This window comes from Brachyhypopomus gauderio, chromosome 15, assembly GCF_052324685.1.
Source record: "Brachyhypopomus gauderio isolate BG-103 chromosome 15, BGAUD_0.2, whole genome shotgun sequence".
Lineage (NCBI taxonomy): Eukaryota > Metazoa > Chordata > Actinopteri > Gymnotiformes > Hypopomidae > Brachyhypopomus > Brachyhypopomus gauderio.
The window spans coordinates 9,462,645-9,477,477 of NC_135225.1; the positions used below are offsets into that span (position 1 = coordinate 9,462,645).

The 14,833-nt window shown below is 46.2% G+C and overlaps 1 protein-coding gene and 1 long non-coding RNA gene across 4 annotated transcripts in view; one reads left to right on the forward strand and one right to left on the reverse strand.

The window, feature by feature from the left end:
• adgra1b (adhesion G protein-coupled receptor A1b) overlaps nucleotides 1–11,023 on the forward strand; it is a 116,830-nt gene extending 105,807 nt beyond the window's left edge. For all 3 annotated transcript variants that reach the window (XM_076975211.1, XM_076975213.1, XM_076975212.1), the window contains 3 exons: nucleotides 3,724–3,872; nucleotides 7,321–7,416; nucleotides 7,787–11,023. In XM_076975211.1, coding sequence (XP_076831326.1) covers nucleotides 3,724–3,872; nucleotides 7,321–7,416; nucleotides 7,787–9,152 — 1,611 coding nt within the window. In that variant the 3' untranslated portion in view covers nucleotides 9,153–11,023. The remainder of the gene's footprint in view (nucleotides 1–3,723; nucleotides 3,873–7,320; nucleotides 7,417–7,786) is intronic.
• The window catches only part of LOC143476845 (uncharacterized), a 65,460-nt gene that overhangs the window by 35,756 nt on the left and 14,871 nt on the right, over nucleotides 1–14,833 (reverse strand). The window contains exon 3 of the long non-coding RNA XR_013121400.1: nucleotides 11,419–11,547. This is a non-coding gene — a long non-coding RNA (uncharacterized LOC143476845). The remainder of the gene's footprint in view (nucleotides 1–11,418; nucleotides 11,548–14,833) is intronic.

Here is a 14,833-nt window from a genome sequence, read left to right on the forward strand (position 1 = left end):
TTGGTTAATGAGAAATGCTTAATGCTATCTTGTCCTGTGCCTTATGTCTGAACTCTAGATGTGCACCTAAGCACAGCAGTGGCCTAGATTTACCACGTCGTGCACTAGGACTGTTTAATATGCTCTGAATCCTGCTGCGTATAACATACAGCAGGGATACAGGAGGGATTAAACGATCAGAGCCCTGCTGTGAGTCTTCGCCTCCCTGCAAGAGTCTGGAGCTCCCAGCTGCAGAATTAGACCCTCTCTGTATCAGTGTACCACTTAGCCGTTGCCTCTAGTGTAGGTGTGTGTTTCTGTACGCACACACATGAGGTGCGTGTGTGTTTGTGTGAGTGGGTTGCATAATTACATGCAGCACTCGCCACTGAGGTCGCCCTGCAGCTCCGTGTTGTCCCCGGCCCCACAGCAGGTAGTTGTCCTCTCAAGGACAGGGAGCATGACATGTCCTCTCTCTGGGATGACACCCAGCATGGAGGAGAGCTGGAGCTAGTGCTGGAGCTAGGGATGGAGTTAGTGCTGGAGCTAGGGATGGAGTTAGTGCTGGAGCTAGGGATGGAGTTAGTGCTGGAGCTAGGGATGGAGTTAGTGCTGGAGCTAGGGATGGAGTTAGTGCTGGAGCTAGGGATGGAGCTAGTGCTGGAGCTAGGGATGGAGTTAGTGCTGGAGCTAGGGCTGGAGCTAGTGCTGGAGCTAGGGATGGAGTTAGTGCTGGAGCTAGGGATGGAGTTAGTGCTGGAGCTAGGGATGGAGTTAGTGCTGGAGCTAGGGATGGAGTTAGTGCTGGAGCTAGGGATGGAGTTAGTGCTGGAGCTAGGGCTGGAGCTAGTGCTGGAGCTAGGGATGGAGTTAGTGCTGGAGCTAGGGATGGAGTTAGTGCTGGAGCTAGGGATGGAGCTAGCGCTGGAGCTAGGGATGGAGCTAGCGCTGGAGCTGAAGTTATCGCTGGAGTTGGCGCTGGAGCTAGGGCTGGAGTTAGCGCTGGAGTTAGCGCTGGAGTTAGCGCTGGAGTTAGCGCTGTCACACTGCCTCTCCTGTCCGCTCGCATTCTCCACTCAGCGCTCACTTCAGGTTTGCATCAGATATCTTGCCTCCTCTGCCCTCTTTCTCTCTCATGTTCCACACATTCTCTCCTTCTCACTTGTCTGTTTTCTCTTACGCTTTGCCTGACACGGGAAAATGACTCCTACTCACGTCTCCTTCTCCTGCCTCCTGCACACTGTTTATGCGCTGGAGCGCTTTCATTGTTGTTATTTCATTTCCAGCTGTTATTGACATTTACACACTTACAAACACACACACTCACAAACAAACACACACCATACACGCCTAATTATTTCGAGATCCACTGAAGATAAGTGGTGTGAGATGCAGCATGAGGGTGTCAGATGTGAGGTGGCTAGGCTATGCTTGAGGAGACCCTTTCGAAGCCGGTCTGCTGCTCTGTCTGCGAGCTCAACAGTCAGCTTGGCTGCTTCCTCCTGCAATAGGAGCTGGAAGGAGAGCAGCATGACTCCAGAACAGAGACAGTCTCTAATGAGCTAAAAAAAACAAACATTACACTTAGATTGGGGTTTCATTCATGAATTCTGGGTAATAAATTAATGTCCAGTGTCAAACATTTGAAAATGTGAAACTGTGGTGGCCATGGTGTTATCTATTCTGATGTACACATTTATATGACAAAGGATATTTTACATGATGTGTTTATCTGGTAGAACCACACACAGAATGTTTTAAAATGATTCAACATTTTTAGTATAATTTTATGATACCTCACTCTTGTAGAGATTGTCTTGCTGCCTGCCTTTGCCATCTCCACTTATGTGCTCGGCTATATTTTGGGCTGTTCTCAGTGGTAGCCACGGGTCTGCAGAGCAGTGAGAGTGTGTCTCCGTGTGGTACAGGCTGGCCAGCGTTGCAGCTGGCCTGATTGAGATGGCTCCAGGATTTCATTGATCTTTTTTGTATTTGAATGTGAGTTCCAGTTCTGCCTCACAGGCATTTTAGAGCTATTTCTGAGTTCCCAGGATATTTTTTCAAATCTCTCTCTCTCTCTTGCTCACTTTCTCTTCCTCTCTTCCTCTCTCTCCTCTTTTTGTTGACCTCTCCTTTTTCTGCCTCTTTGGTCTTTCCTTCTCTCCCTCAGTTTCTCTAACCCTCCCGCTTTAATAAAAAAAACATAATTACAAATAGGTTGTAGGTTGTTTCCCCCTTTCCCCCTGTGTTTTTCCCTTCATATTGCAGGGCTTTGACAGGGCTGAACCTGCCATCTGTCTCAGAGACGTTTAAAGTGACTTCGTAGAGCAGGTTGAAAATCTGACATGGTTGCTTCCTGTCAGGTCAACCAAAAGCTTTAGGAATATGTTATTTGAGGGGTTTACTAGATATAAAAATAGAAAGGATCAGTTCCAACCATTGGAGCATTAAAACAACATAAGCATTACTGTCCCTGCAGCCTAAGGAGTGAGAGTTAATTGGAGGATGAACATACAGTGAAGAAAATAAGTATTTGAACCCCCTGTGACTTGGCAAGTTCTCCCACTTAGAAATCATGGAGGGGTCTGAAATTGTCATCTTAGGTGCATGTCCACTGTGAGAGACATAATCTAAAAAACAAAATCCGGAAATCACAATGTATGATTTTTTAATAATTAATTTGTGTGTTACTGCTGCAAGTATTTGAAAATCGATATTAATATTTGGTACAGTAGCCTTTGCTTGCAATTACAGAGGTCAAACGTTGCCTGTAGTTTTTCACCAGGTTTGCACACACTGCAGCAGGGATTTTGGCCCATTCCTCCACACATCTTCTCCAGATCAGCCAGGTTTCTGGGCTGTCACTGAGAACCACGGAGTTTGAGCTCCCTCCAAAGATTTCCTATAGGGTTTAGGTCTGGAGACTGGCTAGGCCACTCCAGAACCTTGGTATGCTTCTTACTGTGTGCTTTAGGTGTTCAAATACTTATTTTCCTTACTGTAAGTGAGGACCAAAGACAGGGCTACTCCTTCTACTGCAACAGAAGCCAGTACATGAGAGGATTTCCAGTGAAGGGGTCAGTAATGTGATGGTGCCACTGAGGTTTCTGCTGAGTTTAGGGTGTGGACACTGTGCTCTCTGCAGGGTCACGTTTGACAGGGCTTAAAGCGCACATTTGAAACCAATCAGTGGCTTGGGGATGTATGTTGCAATGGCCGGTGTGTAAAGAGGCTGCGGACGGACTGGGCATGGATCATGTGACATGCTTTGTGATCATTTAGTAGTAATATGGGCTTTTTCAGTTTGATAAACTGATATTTTAAGTAATAATTGCAATCCAAGCTAATAATTGCAATCTTTTTCTCAGATTGTTAATACAGTTATGATACTACTACAAGTTTAGTTTCATTAGTCCTGCTTATGTAAATATGGAGCAGTTTCACCCATATAGCTGTGTTTCAGCTGTCGCACTGTGCTGCTGGTTTCTCAGACAAACCGTCCTGATAAGAACAGGAGTGTGTGACAGGAATCGTAATGTACTCATGTCGGGTGAGAGTGAGAATTTGTGTCTCAGTGAGACTTAGATTTTGAGAGATATTTTTTAAGAGAAAGATGGAAAGCTGACATTTATATAATCATATCCCAAAGGGGACCATATGTCTGATCCCTGTTCTCTATCTGTCTCTGTTCTGTCCCTCTCTATTCTCTCTCTCTCTCGCTCGCTCTCTGTGCTATTTTTACAGGTCGGAGTAATACTTCATTACTCCTCTTTGTCTACTATGCTGTGGCTGGGATTTACAGCCCGTAACATCTACAAGCAGGTGACCAAGAAAGCTCCCCAGCCTCAGGATGGAGACATACCACCTCACCCCCCCAGATCCCCGATGTTGAGGTTAGTCTCACACACACACACACATCCTGAGCATTGCCCTTCATCATTTTTGTGTAAGTTACCTGAGTATGGGATTACACTACAATGTTGGAGTGCTGTGAACAGATGAAGTGCAGTTGTGAATATTAAAAAGCCCAACTGGGTCACAACTGAACAGTTGAGATTTTCCAAAGTCAAACCTGCTCTGCTAAGCTGGAGGCAGCACAGAGGTGTTTGTCTCTTTAATGTTATGTAGTACGGATGTTGATTATAACCTTAGCATTGACCTGTTATCGATCTTATGCTAATAAGCTACAAGCTATTTCTGTTTGCCTTGCAGAGAAGCAGAATTTAGCATGTGAATTAGCCACCCATGGAGAAAATGTGCAGAAGTGCAGAGAGCTGAACTTGAGTTCAGCACAAGCATAATTTTAATTTTGAGCCTCCATTGTTTTGTATTCAAGAGCTTCTTAAGTAAAGTGAGCAGACTATCTCTTCCAGCGCTGCTATCTTTCATTGCCTTTAATGTGGCAATATCATTAGCTTCCGTGCTGTGGAGTTAGTTCCCGCGATCTCTTATCGTCATCATGGACATTTGAGGAGTTTCTAGGTTGAATGAGTTCAAGGATTCTTTTTGGATGTAGGTCACACGGGCGCCATGTTCTGGTTCAAAGCATCCACGGCTCAGTTAATAGCAGACCCTTCTACTGCCGCTCCTCTGGGAAGATGGACTCAAACACTGGAGGTGCTGTTTTGCCATGCCGAGTGTTACCTGGCAACCTTTCTAGCTCCTATCCAGGCTATTCGATTAGGTGCTTAATTGAAGCGTTTCCGGGATGCCCTTTAATTTTCTCTTTGATTTTCATGTGGGCATTGCGTGTAATTTAACTGTGTAACTAATATACATTAATCAGTGTCTAAAAACAGTTTAACAGAAGTAATTATTTATTTGTGCCTTATTGCTTTGACCTTACTTGGATGCGGCGTACAGATATTTATCGAACATGTAATCATTGCTTCTACGTGTTCAGCGAAAGCCTGTATTGACTGACTTCCATCATGTCAGCTTGTATGTCTGAGTCAGCTAAGTGATGGGATGTTCGCTTGAGTCGGTTCTCCAGATACACACACACACAACACGCGTCTGTGTCTTTGTGCTCCGAGTACAGACACGTGGATTTATGCTGTGAGACATTGAAGACCACTGAAGATTTATGAAAAGAACTAATGATCTGTAAAGAATAATGTGAAGAGATGTTTTTTCATGTCACATGTGGTAAGTGAATAGATTGGGCTTGGATGCCTGTGGCATTTTTTAGGATCCAGATCCCAGTTAGTCAGTTTACTAAGGAGAAACTCTGACCATGAATGTTTTTTCTCATTAAAGCAGTGTGCACATTGTTAGCAAACCCGAGGTGTCCTGTACCTCAAGGCAATGGCTCTGGTAGAGCTGGATACTTGTATCAGTGTCTGGATGCCACTTTGCTGAGCCCTTGGGCAGATTAATGTACGTGCCCACATTCCGTAGCCTCTTAGACCTGCTGTGGAGTGCAGATACACGCTTTGTTAAACATGTGAGGTTGGAGTGCTTGTGTTCCTCTAACGGTGAGGAGAAAATCGCTACACAAGCCTGTCCTTTGGGTGGGTTTCCCTAAACTTGTCAGGGAGAGCAGAGACGGCTTAAAGTTTAGGTTTCATTTGTTACAATATCACTATGGGGTCAGTGTAAGACCTCACAAGTTCTGTTAATATATAATGTATAATAGTGTGTGTGTGTGTGTGTGTGTGTGTGTGCACGCGCGCGCCTGCATGGGATGTGTCTAAAATCAGACGATGTGCTGACAGTGGTGCTGGGCTGATCCTTAGTGATTGACTCTAATGCTGGCTGTCACAAGACTCCACCACTGAGACCCATCAGTTGAAGACAAATCAATTTCCTTCACCTTACACCCACCACACACACACAGCCGCGCACACACCGGTCAAAACACACACACATATGGTTTTAAATAGAAGCCTCTGACAGAGTAGCTTATTGGCCTGCCAGCAGAATTGGCCTTATCAGAGGGCCCTGGCATTAGGTCACGGTCTTGCTCCAGTACCCTCCCTCACATGCTGAATAGCTTTGATTTCAGTGGCAGAGTGGCCCTTCAGAAAAGATGTGTGATAGGAATGATCGTGATGTTTGAGGTCCTGCTGTTGAGCTCTTAACTCGTTTTATCTCCACTATGTTAGGCTCCTGCCTTTTGGAGAGCCAGTTCTGCGAGCTCCCGAGGGCAGAGCAAGGTGTCCGGGTCATGCCAGCGGAGAGAGGCCGTGTGTCGCTGTGTGTCTCTGTGTGTCTGTGCACGCGGCTGGTTTGGGCTGGGAGTGGATTCACACCCCAGGGAGGGGAGGCCTCTGTGCGTATTCATATCAGACGATTGTTAGCGTGAACTTCAGCTAAGCTTCTGGTCTGGTGTTTTGTGGGGGTTTTGAATGGCTGCAGAAAAGGTGCACACTGAAAAAAATGCTCTGAAAAGATCAGTTAAAAATGTGTTTGAAGTTCTGTAAATGAAGGACCATGGGTGACAAAACAGAGGCTGGCATACAAAGGTGTGTGTGTGTGTGTGTGACGTGTATATGATGGGCATTTAAAAGCCGTTATGTCCTCTTACATACCTACATGAAAGCCTCTGTCGACCTCTACGAATGCCGAATGCCGTTAATACCAGGCCCTGAACTGAATTACACAAGGTGCACGTGAAACCCAAAGCATGTGAGGGGGAATGTGGAACAGAGTTTGAGTGTGTGTAGGACAGATCGAATCACAGAACAGGCCAGACACAGAAGGAGGTTGGGGTCGGAGACACAGAAGGAGGTTGGGGGCGGAGACACAGAAGAAGGTTGGGGGCGGAGACACAGAAGAAGGTTGGGGGCGGAGACACAGAAGAAGGTTGGGGGCGGAGACACAGAAGAAGGTTGGGGGCAGAGACACAGAAGGTTGGGGGCGGAGACACAGAAGAAGGTTGGGGGCGGAGACACAGAAGAAGGTTGGGGGCGGAGACACAGAAGAATGTTGGGGGCGGAGACAGAATAAAATAAGAAATTAATGTTTAAAGAAGCATATATAGAACATATACATGCAAGATAATGCCATTGATGTGGAGATATGGCTCTTTCTTCTTTAATAAATTCAAGTCTTCACTGAAAAGAGTGAGCCTATGGAAGATTCTTAAAACTATTTAAGTTATGCAAAATGAATTATTCTGCATAGAAGTCTATGGCAATAAAAAGTTATCACCAGTTATATCCATGCATAATTATCTCATACATAATAAATCTTCAGTAAGACCTTGCTATAGTGAGATTTTCCAGAGTTCTTCCATTGTATGATCTCTCGTTCTGTCTTTCCCTCTTTACTACAAATGTTTCTGTTCCAGCAATAATGCCCTCTCCTCCTATTGTGTGTGTGTGTGTGTGTGTGTAGGTTTTATTTAATTGGTGGAGGGATTCCCTTCATTATCTGTGGCATCACAGCTGCAATCAACATAGAATATTATGGCAGTGGAGAGGAAACCCCATAGTAAGTAAATACATTTCCTGTGTAGGATCAGATATCAAAGCACTTTTCATAGGAGGAAGAAAGAGTGTAACTTTTCACAAATGGTGCATAGTCCTGTTACTGTCAAAATGGCATGAAAGATTTTGTTGCAGTCATACTGGGAACAGTGTGTTAGATGCATGTTGATTTTGGAGATACGTCTCTTGATACGTCTAAACTTCACCTCTGATACAGTCACGTTCATAAATGGACCCGGCTGCAACTCTCCCACTGCCCTGATGAGGGTGATTTGCTTTGGACTATGGAGCTTTTACTGTAGTCTTTTATGTCAGTAATGCAGTGGCCTACATCCTGCAGCATTGTGGGTAATTGCTGTGCTTTTGTGTGGCAGTTGTTGGATGGCGTGGGAGCCCAGCCTGGGGGCCTTCTACGGCCCCGTGGCCTTCATCGTCCTCATCACGTGCATCTACTTCCTGTGCACGTTCATCCAGCTACGCCGGCACCCGGAGAGGAAGTATGAGCTGAGGGCCGTCCCCGAGGAGCAGCAGAGGCTGGCCGCGGCCGACGTGGCCCACTGCCACCACCAGGGGGAGCCGGGGATCCCCGGAGGAGAGTCGTGCCGCTGTCACGGTGGCTGTGTGGGCCCGATCAACCCGTCGCTGCTGGCCAACGAGCACTCGTTCAAGGCGCAGCTGCGGACGGCCGCCTTCACGCTCTTCATGTTCGTGGCGACGTGGACGTTCGGGGCCCTGGCGGTCTCGCAGGGGCCCCTGCTGGACATGATCTTCAGCTGCCTATACGGAGCCTTCTCCGTCACGCTCGGCCTCTTTGTGCTGATCCACCACTGCGCCAAGCGCGACGACGTCTGGCACTGCTGGTGCGCCTGCTGCCCCGGACGACGGGCCGGCGCCTGCCAGGGTCACGCGCACGCCCGCGCGCGCCCCAAGGTCAACGTGAACGGCGACGTCCACGGCCACGCCCACGTTCACACCCACTGCCACTTGGACTCCCCCTGCCCGGGGAAATCCATCCTCGCACACTCGCACGGCACCGGCCCGTGCAAGCTGGGCGGCCTGCAGACGCAGGACCACGGCCCGTGCCTGAGCCCGGTGAGCCCGTGCTGCACCGCCCTGCACAGCCAGCAGCTGCTGGAGGAGCGGCCGTCGCCCCGCCTGCTGCTCCACGCCGAGCCCGAGGGCTACCGACCCACTCTGAACCCGCACCGCTGCCCGAGGCCCGGGAGGACTAAGGTCCAGACCAGCGGGCGGCGCCGGGCGGCCGCCACGGTGGAGAGAGAGCTGGCCTTCCACGTTCCAGCCAGCGTGGACGGGGGCAGCGGGTGCAGCTCGCGCTCCGTCAGCCCCGCCAGCACCTGCGAGCGCCAGGGTCACGTGTGCCAGCTGACGTGCGAGGGGCCCCGGGCCTGCGCGTGCCGAGAGGCTACCGCCTGCCACGCGGCCCTGTGCCACCGGCGGTCCTGCTGTGGCACGCCGGAACTCCTCCCCTCCCCGCTTTGCCAGGCGGAGGGCGGAGAGTCCCGGGCCTTCCTGTGCAGCTGCGGGAAGGTGGAGGAGGAGGAGCGGGCGGGGCCGCGGCACGCCCACGTGGAGATGCACCCGCGCAGACAGTCCTTCCCCCAGAGCCAGACGGGCCAGAACGGCCTCCTCAAGGGGGGGGCGCACGAGGGCCTCCTCTACCCTTCTGACAGCACAGGGAATATACGCACCGGCCCCTGGAGGAACGAGACTACCGTGTAGTTGAAACGCTCCGGCTCACGGTCATGTGACCGACACCTTGAGGATTTAAAAAGCATACAGATGTCATGGACATTCATGAGTTCTGTTTGGGTTTTAACAATTTCAGTCACTTCGTTCTGTTTTCACGTCATTCCTTTTTTCGTTTCGGATGATCGTTAAACAAGAAGTTCACGTTCAATATTTGCTACACAGATCTCACTCGTGGGAAGAAACAAAAGGTTGTTTGACCTGGGGTTTCATCCACTCTCCCAATATTACCTTGTGCCACAAAGGTAGTCTTATTAATACGCGATAAGAAATGTTAACATAGTGTGCTCGTGTGTGTGGGAATGTACTTGGGTGTGTGGATGTTTATGTCTGGGTGTGTATGTGCGTTATTGTTTGTATGTATGTGTGAGTGTGTGCATGTGTGTATGTGTGCACGCAAGTGTACTTGAACATACTGTATTTTTGTCTATATGCAAATGTAATCAGTTTAGTGTTGGTGAAAATTTCATATGCTAAAGCATAATCTAACAAGATCTAAGTTATTGAATAAGATGTTACTGACAGTGGCCAAATGTCGAATTCATTTAAAAAAGTACTTAGAACAAATTGCAAGTATCCAAGTGCAAAATGAAATCCTCACCAGCAGTTTGAACACATCTGTGTTTTCATGATTTTAACATGCTTACTATATACTGTGAACAACAGTTGAAACTTAGTAATATACAAAACAAACAAAAAAGACCTGCTTCTCAGTTTTGTTTGCCTATATGGTGTGCAAAGTAAAAGAAAACAGACTGTATCTGGTTGCTTTACTGCAGATCTGTATTAATTATACTGTTTCTATGGTGAATCACCGTGCTGTTGTCATGGAGACGTTTGTACAACAATCCTATTGTGTTAACTTCTGGTGCTAGAAGGACATTACATAGTTAACATTACATAATCATGTTCCATCAGCCCCATTGTTGCAGGCAGACCAAACTACTCATTGCTGAAAAGAACACGCAATGTGACCTATTATATAATAAGCCATGAAACAGTATAGAGGAACAATGTCACTGAGCTTTTCACCCTTTTGTGGATGAAGATTATTATTATTATTATATATAATATATTATGACCATATAAGGCTGCTGTTTAGTTTGGTTCTTGCCTGCCAAATGATGGATAGTGTAGTCCATCATCCCTAAAGATGGTCAGAGGACCCCACTGCTCTGACAGCCCACACTACATTGTGTCTCCACCTCTCCTTTCAGTATGTTATAGGACCTTGATTTCTGCACCTGTTCAGTCAAAGGTCATGTTTAGATGTTTAGAAGTGATGGAGTGGATAAACGTCGAGGTATGAAAGACAACAGAGGACTTCTGAGTCATGGACTTCTGGACGCCCTCTTCGTGGGCTTGGTCTGAGGCTTCTAGCAGAGATCCTGGGTGCTGGGTGTCACCAGCTCACTGATGGCTGTTTTTCTGTGTGCCATTTTTAAAATCACCATGTGCTAGAGATGTGGACCTATTTTGGACCTATAAACAATGTTTAATTAAGACTAATTATGATATTTAGAATAATGGTATTCAAATGAGAATTTAAAGAAAAATAATATCCCTCTTTTTGGTTATTGCTCAGTATCTGAGTTTAGACATTATTGTTTTTTTCTAATGTATCTGTCTCAACATGCAAATACACTGTGACATTCATTTAAAATGATGGTGACAGAAAGGGCAGGGACACACTCCTCCTCTCTCCTCTGTGTTTCTATTAAGGCCAGACAAGTTTGAATACTTGTTTAACCAATTCCGTTCAATTGCCTGTTTCAAAAACGTAAAAAAAAAACCCAAGACAAGCGTAACCACTTCCAGTTGTTTGAAAGCAGCCGCTATCAGAGTTTTGACTGCTCGTCCTGAGTGAGACGGGCGTTTAGACTCTCAGAAAGTGATCGGCCCAGAAACAGCTGCCCCTGTGATCTTCACCTCCTCTGTCCAATGCTTTTCTCATTTGTTTCTCATCACCTCCCTGCAGCTCCTAACAGAAAAGGTGTTTAACAAGTATTCAACTTTCCATGGTTAACCGACCATCAATTGGCTATGGCGGTCTTATGCACAGGTTTCTAACCCATCTGTTGCAACAGAGGATGTGAACACGTCGGTGTCCGTGTCCAGGCTGTCGGATAACAAATCTGTTGTCACCCATTGGTTCTGCAATATGTTTGTATCATGTCCGCTCCTAAATAAAGCAGGATAAATTATATCTTATAGCTATAGCCATCTTCAGTAACTTTACCTTTCGGGCCAGACCATGCAGGCTTGCGCATTTCACACAGGTGTTGCCTGCGTCTGGCTTTGGGAGGGCAGAGTGCAGCATTGTTGATGTGTCCGTAGCCTTTCCATTGTTACCCATCGGTGGGACGATCTGTAAATGTAAGGCAGCGAGACATGAAGGAGACAATCAGACGTCAGTGTGAGGAGGTGTGCTCCCCAGACGACTGCTCACCCACACTCCCCGCACACCCGTCCGTCATCGAGCACAGCGCCCACCTCTGTGGTGCTCGTTGTGGTAAGACTGCCGGTAGAATTGTGTGTGTGTGTGTGTGTGTGTTAGGATACCCCTCCGGCAGTGTAAGCCAAGCCAAATTCAACAAAAGTTTACTACATACATTATGGACTTCAATAAATGTATTTTTTCACCACTGACTGCATGTGTAAGTCTTTGATTTATCTGGAAAGTATATGTGCATGTTTGTGTGTGGTCATGAGTTCGTGTTTTCTGCTGGATATTATGACAGAATGCAAGATTTGCGTTGTCTTCAGGAATCACTCCCAGGAGGTTACAGAAATGGCTTGCATAACTTTAGTTTGACTGTGTGTGTGTGTGTGTGTGTGTGTGTGTGTGTGTGTGTGTGTGTGTGTGTGTGTGTGTGTGTGTGTGTGAGAGAGAGAGAGAGTTTAGTTTGAGTGTGTGTGCGTGTCGTAGTGATTGAGTGTTTGAGTATACGTGCATGTATGTGTTTGCGTGCATGTGCTAGTATATGAGTGTGTTTCAGTGTCTGCATGGGAAGTGTGTGTTTGTATATTCGTGTGTGTGTGTGTATGTCCTGTGTTTGTGAGAATGAACATGTGCATGTATGTACCTGCACTCTGAACCTGATGGACTTAGTGTCGTAAGTAAATGCATAGGTTTCATTTATTTATCCGCCTTCCTGCCCCAGCCTGTGCCACACCTCTTCACCAAATAAATGACTACAGCAGTTTCTGCCACAGACTGAATCACAGATGCTTTGTCTCATCTCTCCACGTGATTCTGAAGCACTGTGCTGTGTCATTAGCTCATAAAAATTCATTAAAGCAACTCTGAAACTGAACTACTCGGAGCACGGCAGGTGAAGCTCTGTGTCCTGTACCAGGATCTACACTTTGGACCGACTAGAGCCCGGTCGAACTCAGAACTGTGATCGTGTGTCATGAGATATGAGGTTATTCTTGCACATAATGTTAAATATGTATCTAAGTACAAGTGGTTATATGAAGAATGAGTTCAAGTGCTGTAGACATTGTCATGGGTAGTGAATGCCCACAGCAGTGTGTGTGTGTGTGTGTGTGTGCGCGCACGTGCGTATGTTTGTGTTTGCTTATCTGTGTGCTATGTTGTTTATACACATACACTGCATAAAACAGCAATCTGTTCTTTAACAGCTGTTCTATTTAGAATTGCAAATATAGATTGCTTTATTCGTTAAAAAATCTGTTCTGTTAAACAATATGAATGCTTTCCTTAAAATCCCATGTGACCGAATTGCTGCATGCTGTAAAAGAAAAAACGTCCACTGGTTTCTTCATATTTTTGTAATCCTGTCAGGATTATTTGCTCCATCTTAGCCTACCCAGTAGGTGATATTGCACCATGTTTAAGGGAAAGGTATGACATACCGTGCAGGTATCACACAGCAAGATGCAGACAAAGGTTAGAGGCTCAGCACAGACCTAAACGGGGCCTTAACCAGGACTGCGCAAAGGAACACGAGACAAACGGCAAACTGTGATTGACATTATAATGATGTCCTGGACACACATAATGTTCCTGCACCCTCCTGCTGTCCCTGCACACAAACATGCCGGGGTAGGAGAGGTAGGTAATGATTATGAGTTTAGTCATAATGATGATAAGGTTTATTTATATTTCAGTTGTTTAAAACACCCTTTGCATAAAGATAGAATGAAATAAGATCAAAATAAAAGTTTTAATATAATACAAGGAATCTTATGCAAAAGCATAAATTAAACTGCACCAGTAACATAAATAATTGATGACAGGCTAATTAAAAGCTAACTGACACATATCTTCACCCTCCCCTTAAAAGTATCTATATCATCAAAGCCCTCAGGTCATCAGGAAGTACTAGCAGGTATGCTAATGGTGTTAAACCAGGCTAGGAGGATTTGCTTTAGCAGAGGCTGATCTGTTTGCAGGGCTAAGAGATCCAGGAAGCCAGAAGATGACCACCAGCGTGACTCCCCTCTCTCACTGGCAGGAGGGAACTGATAGCCTCGAGGACAAATGGACAAGAGAAGGACATGTAAAGATGGAGGAGGTGTTGGAGACGTAGCCAGGCTCTTAAAGACTCCCTGCTGGGGTCTTGCTTTTTGAGAGCAAACATTCACTGCATAGGGAGACCTCTGTGCATTCTGAATGGTTCCTTTGAGATTCGCTCTCTGTGTTTAGTCATAGACGAGAGCAGCCTTGCAGGTTCATATCCATTCACAGCACACTTAAATGCAAGAATCCCCATCCTGATATTGCCATTTTTTTTCACAGAGCATGCCTGAATAAAGCAGGGCCCCCTGTTGCTAGTTGAGAGGTGATATGTTGTAAGAGTTCACTCCCAGGAGGTTGAAGTAATGGATTGCTTGGTTTGATTGTGTGTGTGTATGTGTGTGTGTGTTTATTTGTGAGTGTACGTATGGACACACACATCACTCCACCATATTTGTTAGTACATTTGAAAATCTACAAAGTACTTATGTATGCCTTTTCTTGCTTTGAGTATTCCAGTTTTAGCAACACTCCCTCACATTGTATTGTTCCTGCACTTTTCATGGCTTAGGAAGATGCTGCCCTCTAGTGGTTGAATATTAATAATACTTTTTATTATTATTACTATTATTGTTGGGTTTTTTTATTATTGTTATTACGGCTGTAGTTGTTGTTGGTATTATTATGAGCATGTAGCAGACAGATTTCCTGGAGCAACATGAGGTGCCTTGTTCAAGGACAGGACAGTTGTGCTAATGTGATGTCAGGAGCTGAACCTGAACTCGTGACCTTATTGGCTCATGGCCAAGTTGTCCAACTGCTCTGGCCATTTTTAGCCGTTAGCATTTTGCGGCTGTCTCCTGCCCTTCATCAAACAAATCACAGGCACCTTTGGGGCATGTGCCAGAAGCCACAGAAATGGGTCCATTAACTGTATCTGTCTCCAGTCGAGTGGAGAGTGTGTAAACACATTGTATCTGATTAACCGCTAACAAATTGGAGCTGTGTGGCACAGTAAATCCAACGGTGATCACTGCATCCACCAAACTCCACTCTTGCTCTGGCTGGTGATCTCTGCATGCTGTACCCTTTATAGAGGCAAGGTCAGCAGACATGAACACTGCCTCTAGACTGTGGTTCTCCAGGGGAGTGGTCCAGCATACGAAAT